The sequence below is a fragment of the Sycon ciliatum genome, chromosome 3, assembly GCF_964019385.1.
Source record: "Sycon ciliatum chromosome 3, ocSycCili1.1, whole genome shotgun sequence".
Classification (NCBI taxonomy): Eukaryota; Metazoa; Porifera; class Calcarea; order Leucosolenida; family Sycettidae; genus Sycon; species Sycon ciliatum.
The window spans coordinates 41,497,565-41,519,753 of record NC_088645.1 but is presented as its reverse complement, the minus strand read 5'-3'; the positions used below and the strand labels follow the sequence as shown (position 1 = coordinate 41,519,753).

General features: G+C 48.4%; 2 protein-coding genes across 2 annotated transcripts in view; both read left to right on the top strand.

Annotated features, from left to right (window-relative positions):
* Nucleotides 1-12,863, top strand: part of LOC135812243 (uncharacterized) — a 31,228-nt gene extending 18,365 nt beyond the window's left edge. Inside the window, exons 8-10 of the mRNA XM_065325586.1 lie at nucleotides 4,736-6,982; nucleotides 8,316-8,489; nucleotides 10,437-12,863. Of these exons, the coding sequence (XP_065181658.1) occupies nucleotides 4,736-6,982; nucleotides 8,316-8,489; nucleotides 10,437-12,169 (4,154 nt within the window). The 3' untranslated portion in view covers nucleotides 12,170-12,863. The remainder of the gene's footprint in view (nucleotides 1-4,735; nucleotides 6,983-8,315; nucleotides 8,490-10,436) is intronic.
* Nucleotides 12,864-16,105: 3,242 nt separating this feature from the next.
* LOC135813102 (uncharacterized) lies at nucleotides 16,106-21,054 on the top strand. Its single transcript, XM_065326320.1, has 7 exons — nucleotides 16,106-16,573; nucleotides 16,750-17,395; nucleotides 17,588-17,836; nucleotides 17,993-18,557; nucleotides 18,751-18,895; nucleotides 19,056-19,729; nucleotides 19,898-21,054. Exons 1-7 carry the CDS (start codon nucleotides 16,147-16,149, stop codon nucleotides 20,657-20,659), a joined length of 3,468 nt encoding a protein of 1,155 aa, XP_065182392.1. The 5' UTR covers nucleotides 16,106-16,146; the 3' UTR covers nucleotides 20,660-21,054.
* Nucleotides 21,055-22,189: the final 1,135 nt, after the last annotated feature.

The following is a 22,189-nucleotide window of genomic DNA, read 5'->3' as shown; positions in this document are numbered from 1 at the left end:
CGTCTTTCTCGCGGAATCCGGACTGCTGGTTGGGCAGGTGGGGTGTGATGTGCTTGTAGAGGAGTTGATGTGCAATTTTTTCTTGGATTTTTGATGTAGTGCTCAAGAGAGAGATGGGTCTATAATTTGTTGGTTGGGTTGGGTCACCCGGCTTGGGTACATGAGTAATGGTGGCATCTTTCCACTCCTGTGGGATTTCTCCGGTTTGGAACGATAGATTAAAGAGGGACGATAACGACGGTGCAAGTTCCTTAGCCGCTTCTTTGAGGAGGCGGTTTGGAATAGAGTCAAACCCGGGGCTTTTGTTGGTATCAACTCCTCGGAGGAGTTTTTCGACCTCAGCTTGGGAAGTCGAGATTTCTTGAAGGGGACTGAGGATGTCAGGGGTGGTGTTGATGGCTGGAGTTTGCTCATCCGCATTGGCCACGGACAGCTTGCTCTGTGAAATGAAGAATTCGTTGAGGGCAGCGGCTTTTTGTGCTGGTGTCGTTGCAGGAGTTGCTTGGCTGACGAGTTCGGGTATGCATTGTTTTGTAGCTGTAGTTAGGTGCTTCATGAGGCGGTGTAGGGAAGTAGAGGAGGCTGTTGAGTTGTTTACGAAATCCGATTTAGCACGACGCAGGAGGGTGGTGACACGGTTTCTTTGGGCAGTGAACGTGTTCCAGTCGTCAGGCGAGCGTGAGTGAAGGTATATTCTGTGTTTTCTGTGCTTATCCTTGATCTCTTTCAAGAGGCCCTTTGATTTCCATGGTCGTGCTGGCACGTTCTTCCTGTCCCAAGGGGGGTGAGTGCGAGTAACTTGGCAGTGTTCTTGGGCGATGCTCATGACATCGTCGCGCCAGGATTGCCAGAAGGTGTCAACTGGGCATGGGTCGTGTTGGTTTGGATGGTGGTTGAGATTTGTGCGTGAAAGGGCTTCTCGAAGAAGGTGGATAGTGCTGTCTGTCCATGACCAGAATGTGGTGCTTCTGGATCGTGGAGGGGAGTTGTTAATTATGGGGGGCAGTTGATTATTGATGTGGCCACTGATAGTAGTGTGATCAGATGCGCCAAACGGTGGAAGTGATTGGATATGAATATCATTGGTGTGGAGTGAGGAGATAACAAGGTCTAGACATGAGAGAGGTGTTTGTCGGTGGATGTAAGTAGGGAATCTGACATGTTGTGTGAGGCCGTATGTGTGTAGCAGAGTTTGTATGTCGTCCCCAAGGCGATCTGTTCTGTCTGTGGTGAGCCACGCACTGTTCTTGGCATTGAAGTCTCCAAGTAGTAGGAGGTCGTCACCTTCGGCTCTAGCGGTCCAGTTCCGCATAGAAGAGGGTGCCATCGCTACGGGGTGGTCGGTAAATGTTTGCAACAACGAGGGAAAGGTTACCGGTGGATATTCTCGTCCATATGCATTCTGCTGCTGTCATTGGTATTGTCAGTACCCTTGTGTTGAAACGTTCCGCTATGTACAAGGCAACACCACCACCATAGTCCTGTCTGTCAGCTCTGATCAGCTTGTAGCCTGGGATTGCATAGAGACTGTCAGGGTCTGATGTGTCAGCCCAGGTTTCCTGGACTGCAATGACTGATAGTTCGTTCTGAGATTCAGAGCACGAACGGGTAAAGGTAAGTAACTCGTCCATTTTGTTGAATATGCAACGCACATTGGTGCTGAGAAAGTTCAAATTCACTGACATTGGTATTGTTTTTTTTGGGGGGAATTTTATTTATTTATTTATTTATTTTTTATGTTTTTGTCTTTTGGCTAGCTGTTGAAACTTATCTGGACTCAGTATTTCGGGTGTTTCCTCTGAGGGGAGGGCCATGTCCCATCGGCCTTGGCTTTCTCCTCCATGGTCGAATGGCCGTGGCTGTGTCGGCGACGACGAGGACCGCTGGGTATCCAATCCGCATCGTCAGAGGCAACCGTGGTGGCCCCGTCGTCGTGGCCTGCCCCAGTGCCTGTAGGCGGAGGGGTGCCGGACATTGGGGGTGTACTGGGAGCGATTACCTGCAAGCTGGAACTTTCAGCTACCTCAGTTTGGTCGACAGAGGATGGAGTATTGCTCTGTATTTCCTTGGATTCCCCGTCGCTGGTTGTGTTCTCAGACGCACTGGCGCTGTTCATTTCAGCGGTTTTCTGTGTTGCATCCTTGCTACTAGTACTAGTACTAGCAGGGGATCCGTCGGGTGCAGTGCTCACCTGTTCGGCCGCCCCGTGCGTACAGTTGAACTGTGCGTGGGCTCCCTGTTGAGCTGCGCTGGCGTATGAGTGTGAACCCTTGGGCTCTGTGCGCGTGCGTGCTGAGCTGGTGGATTGATTTGAGCTCTCGGGCTCCGCGCTGGGGTCCGTGTTTGTACAGCTACTACCTGAACTAGCACTCACAACAGCCTCACTACCTCCTGCATCGGGCGCACTTGTACCCGAGCTCAGTTGTGATCCAGGGAGTGCAGCCGAATTGGTGCTCTGTGTATTTGTGGGTGGTTTGTTCGTGGGCCGCTTGCTCGGACACGATCGAGCAAAGTGCTCCCCCATGCAGATCCTGCAGGTGGCCCTCTGGTCCTCGTGACGGACACGAAACTGGTGCTGGTCGGCTGTGCGGACAAATGACGGAACTTGCCGACATCCCTCTTTCAGCTCGATGGTGGCGAATCGCATACCTGTCCCTACAGTAATCCCCGACGGGGTTTGAATTTGACCATGGCGGATGTCTCCCTGGATCTGGCCAAATGCAGCCAAAGCACTGCAGATAACGGTATTCTCGATCCAGATCGGGACATCAAAGATATGGAGTTGTAGTTGTTTGGTGAATGCAGGGCGTACAGAGAAATGGCTGTCGCCGATAAAAAACCCGTGCCCCAGCAGTGCGTCAGTCTGCGTAGCAGATAATAACGTTACCTTTGTGAGGTTGGAATTGGTTGTTGTTGTTGTTGTTGTTTTTCAAATCTTTATTCTCACGATAGCCAGTGGCCAATAAGAGATAATACTGTAAGAAAGGAGAAAGAGTGAGGAAGAATTGGGTGGGCAGGGCCTAGGGGTTAATGACTACTTAAGTGTACGGGCAGGGGTGGTCGCCACACGAGCATACAGAGTTGCGTACTTAAGTGTACGGGCAGGGGTGGTCGCTACACGAGCATACAGAGTTGTGCAACAGCAGGGATATCTCGGATTTGAAGGGAGTACGAGAAGGGATTTCGCGAAGCTGGGTGGGCAGGCAATTAAAGTAATGAAGGGCCTTGTACAGGGGAGAATGGAGACAGCGGTCAGTCCGCGGAGTTGGCAAGTGCCAAGTACGAGAGCGACGTAAATTATACGAAGGTTGCACGTTGCTAGCAGTACGCAGCGAGAGTATATGTGGTGGGGCATAATTGTGGCGCAGAGAATGCGCGAAGAGTATATGTTTAACTTTAAAACGTGAAAATAATGTTGGCCATTTGATGCGATGCAAAAGGTGGGAGTGTTCTAAGTGTGTGTAAAGGGGAAGGTGGAGACATATTCTGGCGGCTTTCCGCTGGAGTCGTTCTAGCCTGTCAAGGGAAGTGTGGGACAACGGTGTGAGAGCAGTGCTCGCATATGAGAATATAGGTAGTATGTATGTCTGATAGATGTGAGATAAAGAATCACTGGTGAGTGTAGACCTTAGTCTAAAAAGAATATTGAAAGACTTGAGTGATTTTTTGACTATGTATTCAACATGCTCCGTCCAACGGAGGTCATGCTGAAAGATTATTCCGAGGTGTTTGTGTTTTTGTGCTACGGTAAGCGGACTATTCCTGAGGGTGATCTGGGGTAGCTGTTCAGGGGGGCGGTTATTGTGGTAGAACGGGAGGATGACTGTTTTCTTTGTGTTAACCAGCAGGTGCCATCTTTGAAGCCAGTCTCCAGCTGCTGTGACACTCTGTTGTAGGTTTCGGGTGCAGTCTTGAAGAGTTCTCGCTATGGAAATCAGAGCGGTGTCATCTGCAAACTGGCTACAGGTGGTGCCGGGATTCTCACATGCATGTGGAAGGTCTATGGTGTAGACGAGGAATAGAAGCGGCCCAAGAACAGATCCCTGAGGGACGCCGGCAGGGATCTCGAGGAAAGGCGATAGGTCGCCATCCACCTGGACCCTTTGCCGACGCCCCAACAGGTACCGTCGGAACCACTCCAGGGCGTTGCCCTGGACACCATAGTGGGAGAGTTTTGCTAGAAGGCCTGCATGCCACACACGATCGAAGGCCTTGCTTAGATCGAAAAAGCAGGCATTGTTGTTGTTGTTGTTGTTGTTGTTGTTGTTGTTGTTGTTGTTGTTGTTGTTGTTGTTGTTGTTGTTGTTGTTGTTGTTGTTGTTGTTGTTGTTGTTGTGTGTGTGTGTGTGTGTGTGTGTGTGTGTGTGTGTGTGTGTGTGTGTGTGTGTGTGTGTGTGTGTGTGTGTGTGTGTGTGTGTGTGTATGTGGTGTGGTGTGGTGTGTGTGTGTAGAAAAAAAAGAAAAATGAAAAAAGAAAAAAATGAAAAAATGAAAAATAGGGATTCACTGGCCAGAAAAAGTCACTTCAATCAGCGGTGTGGTGGATACCAGGCTAAAAACAGTGGCGGTCAATTCATCAGCCTTGCAAGCTGTTGAATGATGTAATCCTAGCACAAGTTGCTATGTCTAACATAGCTGTTCGCTATCATCGCTTCCGCGATGGGCAGGTCTGAGGTGTGTGTGTGTGTGTGTGTGTGTGTGTGTGTGTTTGTGTGTGTGTGTGTGTTTCCCACAGATATTGATGAATGTAGCAGTGGTGTTCAGGACTGCGACCAGAATGCAGTGTGCGAGAACACGTACGGGTTCTACGAGTGTAAATGCCAGACTGGATTCGAGGACATCAGCAACATAACCACCAACAGCACCTCCTCACAGCAAGCCGGCAATGGCGTTGGGCCGGTCTGCGGAGACCTGGATGAATGTGACCAGGGAGGCCATGACTGTAGATCCAGTGGCTATGCGGGCACAGCAACGCCGACCTGTGCCAACACCCATGGCAGTTATCAATGTACATGTGGTGCTGGTTATTCCTGGAATGGATGGACGTGTTCAGACTATGATGAATGTAAACGCACGATCGTCGCCATCAGCACTAGCACAGCCGCAGGACCGACAACTGCCTCGCCCATGACACAGCCACCGACCACCGACCCACTTACGTCACTGCCAGCCACCCACCCAGTCACGTCTGCACCCACAATGCACTCACCCACAACACTAGCAGGCACGCTCCCACCAGTGGTCTCCACGACAGAGCAAACCGGGCAGCCTCAGGGGATACCGTGCGGCTTGCAAGGAACATGCACCAACACGGCAGGCTCTTTTCTCTGCCAGTGCTTTCTCGGTTACCAAAGCAACGGCTCGTATTGCCATGACGTGGACGAATGTTCAAATGGAACACACGGCTGCCAGAGCACGGGGTCAATGTGTCAGAACACAGTGGGTTCACACGAGTGTGTTTGCGCGGCGTTTTTCACCGGTAATGGAACACATTGTGAGAATATAGACGAATGCCTGTCACCGCAGCTGAACACTTGCCATGCTGATGCTGTGTGCATAGACTCGCTCCACGGCTACAACTGCACCTGCAGGGCTGGTTTCCATGGGAACGGAATACAGTGCCACGACGACGACGAGTGCGCGCTGGGAGTGGACCGTTGCCATGAGAACGCCACGTGCAGCAACCTCCGCGGCACGTACGCGTGCACGTGTGCAAGGGGATTTGCTGGCAACGGCATGCTGTGCTCGGATATTGATGAATGTGTTGCTGGCACGCACAGTTGCCATGGTAATGCTACATGTAGCAACCACCTTGGCACGCATTCCTGCTCCTGTGACGGGGGATTCAGCGGTAATGGCACTGATTGCGCCGATGAAGATGAGTGTGGATTGGGTAGTGATAATTGCCATGACGGAGCCACTTGCAGCAATACCGTAGGGAGTTTTGTATGTGCGTGTGACGATGGTTTTCGAGGTTCCGGGAAAGTTTGCGGGGATATTGATGAGTGCCAAGCAGGGGCTCATGGTTGCCATGGGAAAGCAGTGTGTGCCAATACGATTGGCAGCTTTCAATGCCGCTGCTTGCAAGGTTTTACAGGCAATGGAACATCTTGTGCGGATATTGATGAATGCCGAACAGGAACTGATAGTTGTCATACTTGGGCAAGTTGTAGCAACACAATTGGAAGCTTCTCGTGTTCATGTAAGCATGGCTTCAGTGGCAATGGCTCAAATTGTGTTGATTTGAACGAATGCGCACTCGGGCTGTACAATTGCCATGCCTCGGCGGAGTGCCGTAACCAAAACGGAAGCTATTCATGCAGTTGCAATAGCGGATTTACTGGAAATGGAACAGTGTGTACGGACTTAAACGAATGTTTGTTGGGTACACAGGACTGTCATGCTAACGCTGCATGCAACAATCAAAAGGGAAACTACGTCTGTACTTGCAACAGCGGATACACGGGCAATGGAACGGCATGTACGGATTTGAATGAGTGCAAACTGGGCACGCATAACTGTCACAAGAATGCAAAGTGCGCCAATAGTGCAGGAAGATTCACCTGCTCGTGTGCAGCAGGGTATCTTGGCTCCGGGGTGGAATGCCGAGACCGGGATGAATGTGAAAACGCGTCCGACAACAGCTGTCACCAGCATGCTGATTGCCACAATAGACCTGGTAACTTCTCTTGTTCATGTCGGCCGGGATTTTCTGGCAGCGGTGCGGTATGTTCTGATATAGACGAATGCTCCTCAAGAGTTTCACCGTGTGACGCGAATGCCGCTTGTCACAACAGCGTGGGAATTTTCTCCTGTGTCTGCAAGGCTGGGTTTACCGGTAATGGTCAGAATTGCTCGGATGTGAATGAGTGTTTGCTTGGCCTACACACATGTCATCTGCAAGCAGTATGTGGTAATCTCAATGGTTCATTCAATTGCATGTGCGTACAGGGCTTTGTAGCCTCTGGTGACAGTTGCATAGGTAAGTGTATCGCTATCTCCTCTCACATGTGTGTGCATGATAGCCGCGGCACAATCAAGCGCACATCTTTGTATGCAAGATGCGCCCTTAGGGGCCATCCGTAAATATAGATATTTATTTAGAAACGAAAACTAGTCGTTTGGGGAGGGTGGGGGGGGGGGAGGGTATTGAGCGCCTGTTCGTTTCTCGAAAAATATCGATGCACAGTTTGTATGTGTGGGCACGGCCAGAAAAAAAAAGAAAAAATATCGATGCACAGTTTGTATGTGTGGGCACGGCCAGAAAAAAAAGAAAAAATATCGATGCACAGTTTGTATGTGTGGGCACGGCCAGAAAAAAAAAGAAAAAATATCGATGCACAGTTTGTATGTGTGGGCACGGCCAGAAAAAAAAGAAAAAATATCGATGCACAGTTTGTATGTGTGGGCACGGCCAGAAAAAAAAAGAAAAAATATCGATGCACAGTTTGTATGTGTGGGCACGGCCAGAAAAAAAAGAAAAAATATCAATACTGTTAAGTGCCTCCTCCTGTACAATCTTACCTACAAACTTTCCTAAGCTGGCCGGCCTGCATGCACCCGTACTACGTCATACTCACCGTTCGTTCCGTTGGCCTGGGTAGCTACTTGCGCGCCCATGTTTGCCAGAGCTACCCAGGCCCTTTATATTGCGTTGTTTCTCAGTCGAGCTCTCTCTCTCTCTCTCTTCAATAATCTCTCTCTTCAATAATCACAATGTAGTCGTTTCGTTCGTCTTGGTCTCTTGTCTCGTCGTCTATAATAAATGTCGTTCCCATCAACCTACCTGTTCCCGTTGTCAGTTGTGCTAGTGAGTAAGAAACCTCTCTCTCGACTGACTGACGATCTTGCCCAGAACTCGATTCGCTACGTCCGTCTGCTGTCCTGTCGGCTGTTGTGAAATACCCAACAATACTATGCATCGTTTGTATGTGTTTGTTTCTGAGGTGGGGGGTTGAAGAGAAACGACTAGTTTTCGTTTCTAAATAAATATCGGTATTTGCGGATGGCCCCTTAGTATTATTATTTTTGTTGTTTTTTTGTTTATTTTATAGAGTCGAAGAACAAACAGGCAAATTTGCCTAATTACATGATATCGACTATTGATATTCGAGCAGGATGGAATACAATTTGTGTGCAGATATAGTGTCAGTAGACCAGAAAGGCGAGATATAGCATTTAGGCTGTGCAGATGTCGGGTGATATTTTTTCATGGCTGGTTTCCTTGAAAGTGGCAAGAAGGGAACAGACGAACGCGCATGGCTGCTTTTCCCTCGACTAAGTTTGTGCCTGGCTTGAACGGTGTGTGTTTTCAGTTGATACCGATGCAGACAATGTACAAACTACATCAAGCTCTGTGGCAGCCATTGGTGCAGGAGCAGGCAGTTGTCTGACTTTGCTTGTCGTTGCTATATTAGCCTGCAAATGGAAGCAGTTGAGGATGGCCACTTTGTCCCTGAAGAGTGATAAGAATGACTCCAAGGGCAGTGGTGAGTGTTCTCTGATTGTGTGTGTGTGTGCGTGTGCATGTGTGTGTGTGTGTGTGTGCATGTGTGTGTGTGTGTGTGTGTCTGTGTCTGTGTGCGTGTGTGTGTGTGATTTACACCCAAAACAGCGCAACCATAAACGGCGCGTGTTCATATTAGCACCCCCAGTACAGCGCGACCTAATGTGACACGGTGTCACTACAGCTCGTCTCATCTCTTGCACGCCCCATTTTGGCGCGACCAATTACGTTAACGTCCGAATATAAGCCAGCTCATTACACACGTGACCCATAATGTGCAGGCTCATGTTAGCAAGAGTGCATAACCGGTTTTATGTACTCTTGATGTTAGTATTACCATGGTGGATATCAGGAGCAAACCTGTTCCTAAAAAAGATATGCAAAAAAGAGAAGAAACACATGAGAACGAGTTGTGCAGCAACTATCCACGACTGTAACAAGATGATAAACAGTCAAAAAGTGACTGTGCGATAATAGGGCACGAAACTGACAGGCCACTGAGACATTCAGCGGCCCGAGACCTAGCTCTAACACATCTCCAGTGCGCAAACCAACCTTCCAACTTGGAAGGTTCGTGGTTACGTAGGACCGAAGAAGGGAAGATGAGCGAAGCGAAAATTCTGAATATTTACCTCTTCTCTATTTTTTTCTCTTTACCAGGCGTGGGCCATCCCCTGGACTATCAAAATGGGTGCCTTATTTTTTTCTTTTTCTGTTTTAATGACAATCCATTGCAGATTACCATTTTCGGAAAACCAAAAAATTTAACAGTGAACTGTTTTTTGAGACGATCATTGCTTGTTTTGAGTTGATCATTGCCTTCTAGAGTTGACTACAACCTATTTGTATCTGGACCTGTTAACGTCCATCCAGGCAATATCGCCATTAATACTGAACTGGTGTTTTTGAGTCGATAATTGCTTTTTTTAGTTCATCATTGCTTTCTAGAGTTGATTATAAATTGAGTCCAGGCAATATCGCCCTTCAATACTGAACTGGCCATTTCGAGTTGATCATGATTTGAGTCTTTGACAAGTCGAGTGTCCATCTTTTGGGTTTGAGTGTAAATGAGTCGACCTGTATTGAGCGTGCGCGCTGACGGGGTGGTCTGTTTTGGGGATGTCCAGTTATGGGGATGGGGCTTTTGGGGGACGCTGAAGTCAACGACGCTGTTTTGGGTCGCGCTCATGTGGGGGCATACCGTGTGTGTGTGAGGTGAGTGTTGTCTGATTGTGTGTGTGTCTGTGTGTGTGCATGTGTGTGTGTGTGCATGCGTGTCTGTGTGCATGTGTCTGTGTGTGTGTGTCTGTGTCTGTGTGTGCATGTGTGTGTGCGCGTGTGTGTGTGTGTGTGTGTGTGTACATGTGTGCGTGTGTTTGCATGTGTGCATGCGTGCGTGCGTGCACATGTGTGCGCATGTGTGCGCATGTGTTTTTGGGTGTGTAAATGTATGTGTGTGCATGCGTCCACGTACGGATGTCCATGTTGTTTGGACATGTAGGTGTGGGCGGGTGGGTGGGTGGGTGGGGGTTGCAAGCATAAACGCGTACGAGTGTGTATATGTTTGTGTCTGCTGCTGTCCATGTATAAGTGTTCAAAGTGCCATTGGCTATTGGATATGAGCATGAGAGGATACTGTCGGCAGCTGTGGTAGCAGACGTGTTAGAATGCATGTGATGAAAATGCTTTGTACATTTTGTTCATGTGGGCATGCACATGGGTGTGCATGTGTGCGTGTGTACATCCGCGTGTGTTTGTGAGTGGGGTTGGGGCATATGTGGGTGTGTGTGTGTGTGTGTGTGTGTGTGTGTGTGTGTGTGTGTGTGTGTGTGTGTGTGTGTGTGTGTGTGTGTCTGTGTGTCTGTCTGTGTATGTATGTGCATGCATATGAATGGTGAATGTATCCTGCCTTCTTTTCCGCCTGTAACAGATCCAGTATACATGAACAACGGCGCGGCGCGTGGTGTTATTAAGTCACTGAGACGCTTGCAGCATCCTGAACATCAATTGCCCAGCCTGAAGCCAGCACAGGGCAATGGGGAGGTGTACGAAGCTCTCGACTTTGCCCGGGCCAAGCTGAGGACCTGGAAGTCACATGGATATAGTGCAGCCTTCTCCAAATCTCATCCGCCCAACGGTGGCATAGGCTCGGCTATTGCAGACACGTCACTCAGCCACCTACCTGACAGGACGATCCCGGAGCAGACTACCTCCACAAGTTCAGACGTAAATGACTACTTATCATCCCAGGTCAGTCGCCGATCGACCATGTGCTTCACCGAAGAAGATTTCTACGAGAGTTTCAACGACACCGTGACCAATGCATTCGGACGCCAGGAGGCCGAGGACGTGTATGGCAACAGCGAACACAATGAAGATCTGTACGGCTATGCAGATGATGAGCAGCGCAGCAACACTGGCAGGAAGAAGGTGGAGGGTGTCTACAACGCCTGCAACGCCAATGCCTATGGTGTGCTGGGTGGTGGTCGTGGTGGTGGTGGTGCTGAGAGCACAGCGGACCTGTACGAGTGTCCCGTGGTGTCGATCACATCATCATCCTCCTTGCAAGTGAGCGGTGGTGGTGAAGCAAGCAAGTGTGCTGTTGATGTCTGCGGCAGCGGCCCTCTACCGGGTTCGGGCAGTACAAGTCACAAGCGAAAATCAGCAGGCAACATACAGATGAGCTTATCATCATCAATGTTGCCCATCGAGGAAGACGGCGAACTGAAGGGCAACAACCATCTACACCGAATGAGCAAGTGCAGTACGTTCAGTTTTGCTGTCACAGAAGCTACGATCAACGAGGAAGACGCTTTCGACAATGAAGCCATGACCGTCAATCCTATCTACGGCGAGGAAACTCTGGAAGTGGGAAAGTCTGTCCAGCAAAGCATTCCTGATGGACAAGAGGAGGAGTGGTGGGCGACTGATCGAGACACTTGCGGGTCTGACCTATCAGGATATGTAGTCCAGTGGCAGAACTCCGGCACAGCCGACGTGTCCGACGTGATTGAACCTGTATATGGTGATGTGATGGACCTTAACCAAGCCACTCCCACCGTGTCTTTCAGTGCTAGTATACCCATCTCTACAGGGCATGCACTCACACCTGATGATCAGTGCAGTGTGTACTCGACGGCCAAAGACGCCGCTGACACGCACTGGGATCTCGCGCAGGCCATTCGGCCGTGCACTGCCGAGAGTTACCGAGAGGATGTGTGCCTTGCACTTCCAACACTGGACTCACTCAAGTCACCGTGCTACACGACTGACGTCCAACACATGGACACGCAGATCCTATCGCCAGAGACGTGGACTTACGAAGATCCCTGGGTGTCCCTGGACAGATACAAGCCTGACCAATCAACTACAATCTATGCTAACTCCAACCTACCATTGGGCGACCACCAGCACTCAGATTCGATCTACGAGGAAGCAACGAGCTCCAATCGAGGGCCGACTAGCGCTAGCAAGAAGGCGTATATGCATAGAACTGAACCCCTGCTGAGCGAAGATCATGCACTCAGCATGCACTCGCGGTATAGGGCAAGCTTCTCGGTGGCTGAAGACGAGGAAGATGGCTTCTTCGACCTGAGCCGCCCAGTCTCGGAAATCCAATCACCCGGTGCTGCCCTCAGAACCTGCAGCAATGCAAGTGGTTAGGGTCACCCAACAAAGACCGAAACCAAAGAAAAGAATGCAGGCTGTACGAGTATGTGCAGTCCTGGCAATGGTGTGTGTACGGATCCAAGCAGTGGTGCAAGTGCAGAAAGCTGAGCAACCATGGCTACCATAGAAACACACACATACACACACACACACACGCACTCCCGAGATCGCTGTCCAGAAACTCTCGTCACGTTCATCGGGGCTTTCTCACTATGTTGCAGGACATATACACACGCACAAGCTACCGTGCCACGGATCATAGCTAGCTGGCCTGTACATGTATGGACGGTCTGCAGACCTTGGTGTTCCGCTGGGTACTTGTCTCTGCTGGCCATGCTAAGTCTAGGGATCACAGACCCTGGTGCTGACATACAGACTACTGCTGCCGCTGGCGGTGGCAGTTACCTCCTGTTCCTCCTTCTGACGCTTGATGATGGGGTTCTGAGACCGGACATCATCTCACAGAGTACGTGTGTGACTGATGTGTTCATTGTAGACTGAGTCTAGACACTTGTACAACACACCTAGGGATAAGGCGATGCTGATCGACGGCCTGTGAGAGGTATAACGGTAGTAGCGCATGTAGGATTTCTAGAACCAGGCCTTGAACAGGCGTACCGTAATCAAAGTCCCACTAATGCAACCGCCGTGTTGTGGAGGCTCTACTCCCTCCCCCGCCCCTGCCCGATCCACGTCCCCCACCCCCGCAATGTGGATGCTCTATCCCTCCTCTGTACCTGCCCCTGTCCACGTGCCCCCCCCCACTCCCTCCCCACCCCTCCATCCGCCCGCCCCACCCTTTCCCCACCCCTTCCCCCACTCCATCCCCACTAGATCCCCGCTCACCATGCTCTCGGGTGCTAGACTTTACAATTTGCCCTGTTGAATAGATAGGTTTCGCGACTTTATACTAAGTCTATGGGCGTATTTCCGGCCTACAGCAAGGATAATATTCTCTTGGGTTTACTAGTATTTCGTTTTGAGATTCAATGCTAGTCACCATTATATTCTGATTACTCTAGCACTACTTTCATCAGCGTAGCGCATATAGTGCACTATTGAATGACTATCGATTATCAATTATGCGTGGGTCCTTGTCGCATAGGCAAACAACCACGTGCCAATGTTGGTCCATGGGATTTAGGATGTTCTCTCCAGCTCTCTCCTTCCCCCCTTTCTCTCTCTCTCCCTCTCTCTCTCTGTCTCTGTCTCTCTCTCTCTCTCTCTGTCTCTGTCTCTGTCTCTCTCTCTCTCTCTCTCTCTCTCTCTCTCTCTCTCTCTCTCTCTCTCTCTCTCTCTCTCTCTCTCTCTCTCTCTCTCTCTCTCTCTCTCTCACTCTCACTCACTCACCCACTGCTTTCTATACATATGAGTTCTGTTTCCGCTGTTGTCCGTGCATGTATACAAGTATTCGTATAGTCTTGTCCGCGAATGTTCGTTTAGTGCCTGCTGTAGAATGTGTATGGTCCTTGGCGTTCACACATTTCTGTAACATTTTCTTTTGTATTATTTTCAGTTCTGGGTTTCAAAGACTAGCTCTGTACGTATTCAATTAACCCTTTACCATAAAATGTATAATTCATTATTCATTCTGTTTAGAGAATGCTGTACTTTCTCTCCAAACTGCTGAGGCCTATTTTGTACCGTTCATGTTGGTCACTGTTCGCCGTCCACACTCGTGTGAAATGCTCAAGAGTTATCAACTCACAAGAATGAGCAGATAACTTGTGACCTTCATGGTGTGTCTCACTCATGGTGAGCTCCAGCGGGATGTGTGTATGTGTGTGTGCGTTGGGGGGGGGGGGGGGGGGGGGGGGGAGGGATACGCCTTGGGTGGTGACGTACCATGCAAATGTTTCGACTCAGGCCTTTGCAAGTTTGCAGACCTTTTGGTGTGTTTTCCTCTACTGATAGTTCGCCTGGCCTCGAAGAGAATGTTCTTCGGCCGGTCAAGCGACTCCGCCTTCCATTTCCCGAAGGTAATGTGTTCTCAGCCGAGCAGTGATGAAATGACATTGTTGACAGTAAATTGACTATGCACATATTATGTATTCATACGGAAAAAAGTTAGAAGTAGCTGAATGTGATAAATCGAGAAAAAAATGGCCCGACATTTTCTTCATCCAAATACGTCAGTGTCTTCTGTGGGGTGTGTATGTTGTTGTTGTTGTTGTTGTTGTTGTTGTTGTTGTTGTTGTTGTTGTTGTTGTTGTTGTTGTTGTTGTTGTTGTATTGTTTTACTTCACCAAATGAATAGGCAGAGATGCCTTCTCACCTGCCCATAGGACAGGTTCTCACAAAAGAGCCAATTTGCGCATTGGGGCCCTCTCTGAATTTATGTTCTGTTGAGACTGTTGTTGATATTGATGGAAGTCCTGCAAAACCTCCCACAAGACACTTGCTTATGTTACCCCATGCAATGGATGCAGTCAAAATGCTCCTCCTCAACAGACTGACCAAACAGCTTCATAATAATTGTGTTACTACTGTATCCAAATGCCTAAAGTTCGTAAAAAAATTTCCCCAATGCGCAAATTGGCTCTTTTGTGATACAAGGTGGATCATAAAAAAATTATGATACACGTCTGCCTCCCACCTACATGTATCTGCATTTCTAAGCCCAGCTGCCTTCGTGATCTCGGCAGCTATGTATGCCCGTGACAGAAAACAATAGAGTAACATCTGCTCAGTGCTCAGCCATTTAGTCTAGTACTGCTCTTCTTAAATTTGACCTTTATTACAAGTGTACAGAACTATCACATGTCACATGTTGCACGTTGATACTATTAGTGTATTGTAGTTACGATTTGTGTACAGAACTGTCACATGCTGCAAGGGCAGTATTGTTAAGACCTGCTAGGTCGCTTGCAATATTGGTGCGGTGCGTATTACTGCTATGCATTTCGCGAGTGTAATATTTATTTGTTAGTCTGTTAGATCTGTTACATCACGAGTGCATATCTGTTACGTCTACGTCGACACATTTTACGATACAGTAATTGCTATGCGTGTTCGTACCACGACATGTTCACGAGCGGAATATCTTGTGAATCGTGCTAATTTATTATAAGTAGAATTGTTGACACACTAATTTGGTTGCAATGTACATGTACTTACTAGTACTTGATCCGTTGCATTATCGCCATCCGCGGCAACTCCGCTACGATCTACTTGGCGAAACTTACTCTCGCTGACAGGGTGTGCTGTCACCCTGTCGCTGGGTGCAAGCACCCCTTGACAGACACTGTTTTCCAATTCTTTAGTCTTTCACTTCAGCAGATTGCTAGTTTCTGTTTTGTTCTGCATTCAAATTATTATTGCTTTTCTTTTTGTTGCACCTGCACTCCGCGCTGCACGTGCACGCGGACTTTGGCAGTCGCCATAATTAGTATCTCTATGGCTACGATCAAGAGTAGATAAACAAGAGTGTGCAACTCCGCATGGGTTGGCCGGCGCACGCGGGCACAGTAGTTAGTGCGGGGCGGGTTCTGGGCCACTTTTTGACCTTTGACCTTTGGGCCAAATAAGGCACACTGTGTCGGTCGTGCTTGGTCTGGCCCCGGGACTTCCCCCAGGGTTTGACCTTTGACCTTTGGGTTAAATAAGGCACACTGTATCGGGCGCGCTTGGTCTGGCCCCGGGACCCCCTAGGGTTTGACCTTTGGCCCTGCCATGTCATAAATGTCATCATGTTCTTTTCCGTGGCGACCGTGCACTTGTGCACGTTCGGTGCATTCGCACAGGGGAGTAGTAAAATACGTACTACTCCCTGATTTGCACATCGTAGATGTGCAGTGACATATTGCGCATGCGCGCATAAGCACGCGGAGCGTGCGACCTTCAGTGGCCCTGCGGAAAAGACGCATACACAAGGTGTACACGTGTCATTGTAGGGTGATCGACCTCATATACGCTGTACGGGGAGATTTTTTCCTCAGTATGTTGTAGGCAGTGCTGGAGGTGACGTGACGATGGCGGAGCCAAGTGCAAAACGATCCAGGCAGCCCAGACAGCCCACCTCGAGTGCCGTGCGTGGTTTTTTGAAAAAGTTTTCTTTGCCAGGTTCAGGCACTGATCCTCTCGTCTTTTTCAGCAGCCATCATGACGAGCTCCGACAGGTTCTGCTCGAGGAGCTTCAGTCTCACCCTTTCAAGGTGGTTTTAGTTTTGAGGGTGGAGATGACACGAGAGTCGGCCACGGGTAGTACGTCTGCCGTCCCGTTTTTTAGAAGTAGACCGGCTCGGATCCTCAGCGAAGGGGATATTGATAGTGCAGTCAAGACGATGGTGGCGAGGATCACTGGTCTTATTGATAAGTGGGTGCAGAACGGATCCAACTGGACCGTTTCTCGAGTGAGGCAGCTGGATGTGTCGACAGCAAAGTACACTCCTCTTCGAGGTGAGTTTCTGTTCATCCGACAGTGTTTGTTCGAAGCCTGTCGAATTTCTTGTGGAAAGTTGTAGACGTATGTTTCGTACCAGATGTACAGTTTTTCGTGATTGTCGAGAGGGTGTAGTTGTGATGTGGTGTTACTCTGAGCAAAGCCTTCGTTGTATTTTTGTGGTGTACTGTAGGTGGTGCAGCTGCTATCCCGCCGAAATTAGAAAAAAAGAAGGCCATCATTAACGTAAAGAACAACGATGACAGGTGTTTGATGTGGGCGTTGTTGTCAGCGCTGCACCCCGTCGAGCAGCATGCTGAGCGTGCATCCAAGTACACCCAGTATGTGGAGGAGCTGCGGTTCGACGGTGTAATGTTCCCTGCAACGCTCCGTGATGTATCCAAAGTGGAGATACAGAATGGTCTTGCAATCAATGTGTTTGGGTACGAGGGGAATCTGTACCCACTGTATCTCAGCGAGCGACAGGAGACTCCCATCAACCTGCTTCTACATGACAACCACTTCACATGGATAAAAAACTTCAGTCGTGCATGTGAGAATAAGAACAAGCGGGCAACACACTACTGCTTCCGATGCCTCTCCGCACACAAAACAGCAGACTCCCTGCAGCATCACAGCGAGAGATGTCAGGTGATGAAGCCCGTGCCAGTCGTCATGCCCACAGCAAAGGACAGCATCCTCAAATATACAAATTTGAAGCACAGGATGGTGGCTCCATATATCATTTACGCTGATACGGAGGCCATCATTGAGCCGATGGAGGAACAGCATGGCAGCAGCACTGTACGCACAGCCCGTCATGTACCATGCAGCATCAGGTATGTTTTGTTGTTGGTGTTGTTTTTGACTAATTTTTGCTGTACTCATGCCTCCACAGTGCTTCCTGTTATTCCTTCTTGTCTTGTTCTCCCCTAATTGTGTTCGTGTTGTAGTATGTGCATTTTGTGTGATTCCATTTTTTCAAAAAAATCACTTATTCTTACTTTCCCTCTTCTTTTATGCTCTTGTAGATATGCTGCCATCCGATCCAACGGTGAAGTCCGTGGCGAGTTTGACGACTGCAGTGAGAATGCCATTCACAACTTTTTCGACAGTCTCAAAGAGTTGGAAGGCAGTATCCAGGAGGATTTGGCTGATATCAGGCCAATTCGCATGACGGCAGAACTGGAGCTTGAGTTTCAGAACGCAGTCAACTGCTGGATATGTGATGAAGTACTTGGAGAAGATCGTGTTCGTGATCATGATAATCTCACTGCTAAGTATTATAATTTTTTGTTTATTTTTGTTGTTTTGCAGTTGTGTGTAGATATGCGCATGATGTGTATAGTGCATTTTCGTGTCTTTGTAGCTGTTTGCATCTGTGTTTTATCATGGTGTATTGAATTGTATTGTCTGTGGTATCACCTTCACTGTAGATGTATACTATGTTTGTGTATTCCCCTCTTTCTGAATATCTGTACAGGCAACTACCGTGGTGCTGCACACTACCAGTGTAATATTCAGCTGAGTATCTACCCAGATCGCCAGATCATTCCGGTTGTGTTTCACAACCTGAAAGGGTACGATGCTCACCACCTCATCGCCCACATTGGTATGACCGAGGTTGAAGAGGTGGAGTACGAGGACTCTAACCAGCGTAAGCGGATTAAGAAGGTTGGTGAGATCAGTGTCATCGCCAACAACATGGAGAAATATATTTCATTCAAGTGGCGCCAGTACCGCTTCATCGACTCCATGGCCTTCTTGAACTCCTCTCTGGACTCGTTGGTGAGCAACACTCCGGAAGATGCCTTCAAGCTTACTCGTACATTGGCCCATCATGACCTTCTCCTGCGTAAGGGTGTCTACCCCTACGAGTACATGGACTCCTTTGCTCGGTTTGATGAGACACAGCTGCCACCTAAATCAGCATTTGAGTCTAGTTTGACTGGAGAAGGTATCAGTGATGCCGACTATGCCCATGCTCAGAACGTATGGCAGGTAAGCAGCTTGTGCCTTCTGTATTGTGCTCTACTTATGACTTTGAATGCTGTTGTGATGTGCTCTACTCATTTTTTTTTGTACTCATTGCTCTCTATCTGTGGATATGTGGATGCTTGTGTGTATGGATGTGTGCATGTGTGTGCGTGCGTTGCTGTTTTTTTGGGTTTTTTGTTTTGTTTTTGTTTCGTAGACATTTGAGTGCAGTACAATGGAGGCCTATCATGACCTCTATTTGCAAACAGATGTCTATCTTCTAGCAGATGTCTTTGAGCATTTCCGCAAGACGGCATACAAGACGTATGGGTTGGATCCAGCCCATTACCTTACTCTCCCAGGTATGTTCATCAGTCTTTGTTGTTGTCCAATGCATTCTCTCCTTTAGATGGTGTTCTCTGTTAGTATTCTTGTGCTTTCTTGTCGGTGTATTTTTATACTTTTTGCATGGTGTATTGACTTTCGTGTTTGTGTTCTGGTGTGTTGTATGGTGTTATGTAGGATATGCATGGGATGCTCTACTACGGTTCACCCAGATTGAACTGCAGCTGCTCACGGATGTAGACATGCATCTGTTTGTCGAAGCCGGTCTACGTGGGGGCATCTCAATGGCGTCGCAGCGGTACGGCAAGGCCAACAACCCAACGATGGATCAGTACAATCCTGCCGAGCCCACATCATACCTGCTATACCTTGATGCCAACAACCTGTATGGCTGGGCTATGTGCCAGAGTATGCCGACGTCTGAGTTTGCCTGGTGTGACAAGAACCTGTCCGAGATACTGGCACACCCTGTAGATTCGAGCACTGGGTTCATTGTGGAGTGTGATCTTGAGGTACCTTCTTCGCTGCACCACTACTTCAATGATTATCCACTCGCACCGGAAGTGATGAGAACATTCTCAGATAAGCTATCACCATACCAACAAGCACTTGTGGAGGAGCTCAAAGTGTCAGCCGTAGATGGAGTCAAGTTGACACCCAGTCTCCTACCCAAGTCCAAGTATGTGTTACACTACCGTACACTGCAGCTGTATTCGCGTCTGGGCATGGTGGTGACCGCTGTTCACAAGGTGTTGGGATTTCAGCAGAGTGCCTGGATGGCTCCCTACATCAATCTGAACACTGCACTTCGCACGAGGGCTACAACCGACTTTGAGAAGAGCTTTTACAAGGTAAATGCAACCGTTGTGTGCAGTCTTGTATGTTGTTGTTGTTGTTTTTTGTTGTTGCATGTATGGTGCAAGTGTGACGTGGAGTATGCTAATTGAAAAATATGCTGATGTGAAGGAATGGCATGATATGATTCTCATGTGTCATGTTTGCCTGTTTGTGTGCTGCAGCTGATGAACAACTCAGTCTTTGGCAAGACGATGGAGAACGTTCGTAATCGAATACGCATCGATCTCTTGCGAGAAGAAAGTGAGGAGCAGGTACTGAGGGCAGTGAGCAAGCCTACATATGTGCGGCACGACATTTTCCCGAACGGGCTTGTCGGAATAGAAAAGCAGCACACTGAGATCAAGCTCAACAAGCCGGTCTATGTGGGTATGTCGATACTAGACCTGTCAAAGGTACACATGTACTCCTTCTACTACGATGTGCTGAAGGAGCAGTACGGTAGCAGAATCCGGCTGTTGTACACCGACACCGACTCTGTTATTGTGCACATAACCACCGGTGATGTTTATGCAGAGATGGATCTGTCTCTGTATGACACCAGCAACTTTCCCACTGACCATCCTCAGTACACTTCTGCCAATAAGAAAGTGGTTGGCAAATTCAAAGATGAGCTTGGTGGGAAATCCATGGTGGAGTTTGTAGGTCTAAGATCGAAGATGTACTCCTACATCGGGCAGGAATCGGCCAAACGGGCCAAGGGTGTTCGGAAGGCAGTCCTGGCAAATACCATCACCCACAAGGACTATGTAGATGCACTGCTCAGTCATCGTGTGTCTGCCAGGCCTATGACGGGTCTCCGATCACATTGCCACACAGTGTTTGAGGAGGTAACCACCAAGGTGGCATTGTCTCCATTCGACTGCAAGCGGTATATAATGGATGATGGCATGGCCACACTTGCATATGGTCACAAGGACATTTAATGGGCAGGACCCCACATTGAACATGTTTCATCATTTTCATGCAAAACTCCCCGCCATTCTTCTGTCTAATATTCCTCCTTTCTTGACGTGTGGAGCTGGCTCCAACACTCTACATTTTTGTTAAATATTTCAGGCTTGTGCCTCAATTATATTGCAGGATATAGTGCATTGTGCGGTATAATAATCTTCATCGCATCATAAAATATTACCCTACATACTTTGGTTTGCAGTGTGTGCGCAGCATAGTCCATATATCATCAAATTGATCAAGTTCAGTATCTGCGGGCATATATTTCCCCAGCTTGAGAAAATGCTTATATACTTGCGTAAATTTATGCTCACAATGATGACATAAAAATGAGATTAAAGTCCATATGATGGCCAGTATGAATGTAGTTATGATGCTTGTTCTTTCGGCTGGTGAGGTTTGAGTGGATTTCTCTGCCACCACATTGCTGGCTCCGAACAGCACTGGTGCAAGCAGGAGTAGTTGTTGAGTAAGTTTAACTTTATTCAAACGCCCCTTCACTTTCTCATAGGCTTCGCTGTTGCTCGCAGTTGATGGCTCGGCTGATGGGGTGGCATTGCTTGAGGAGTCCATCTTGATCTTACTGTACCGGGAATTTTTTCTCACATCCATTCAACCATTAGTATGAGAAAAATTATGGCCAAAAAGGCTGAACGGGGATGAGTCCATACTGAGCGATTTGACCAGTTGAAGTCGTGTGTAAGGGTGTTTTCAAAACTTTGCCAACCTCCTTTTTCCGCCAACCAGGGCGAAACATTGGTGGTCATGTAATCTAAGTGCCAGGTCATGACATGATGTACATAGTGCAATCCCAGTTCCGTTGAATTCTCCATACAGATGTTCGCTAACTCGCTGCTGAATAAGTACAGGGCCACAATTTTAACATGGCTGATACCGTTTTTAAATAGTTCTTTTGCAAATGTAAGAAATTGGGTACGACCCGTTCTGGAGTTGAAACACAGTTGCTGCATCAGCACCTGAAATCTCGATCCACTGCACCTGACTAAGCGACACACTCGTACCAAAACTCTAGAAAGCCGAGATGGTTTCGACTCCGGCGACGATACACATTGTGGTAGGTCTACATGACCTTGTTCTGCCAGTCGATCAGCAATAACAGCAGAAAGCAGATTTCTTGCAGTAGTCTGCATTGTGCACTGCATCATCGTTTCCCTCTACTACTATCCTTGGAAATATACCTCATTTCTTTCTGCGATACCCATTGGTTGAACTTTTCGGGGTATCCCTTCCACTTGACCAGCAAACTACCCTTACGTCTTTTCAACACCTTATCGATTCGAAATGTAGCTTGCGCAGTCTTCATGAGCTGCTGTTTGTAGAAGCTTCCTGTGATGGGTTCATCGGCAAGGTCTTTCACTTTGTAGGTGACCGGATAAGTGGGGAGAACCTTACGAATCACAAATACCTCTTCGGTCCAGTTGGGTGTGTATCCCTTCGCAAACATTCTTTTTTCCACTGTAATGCGAACTTTATCTCCGACT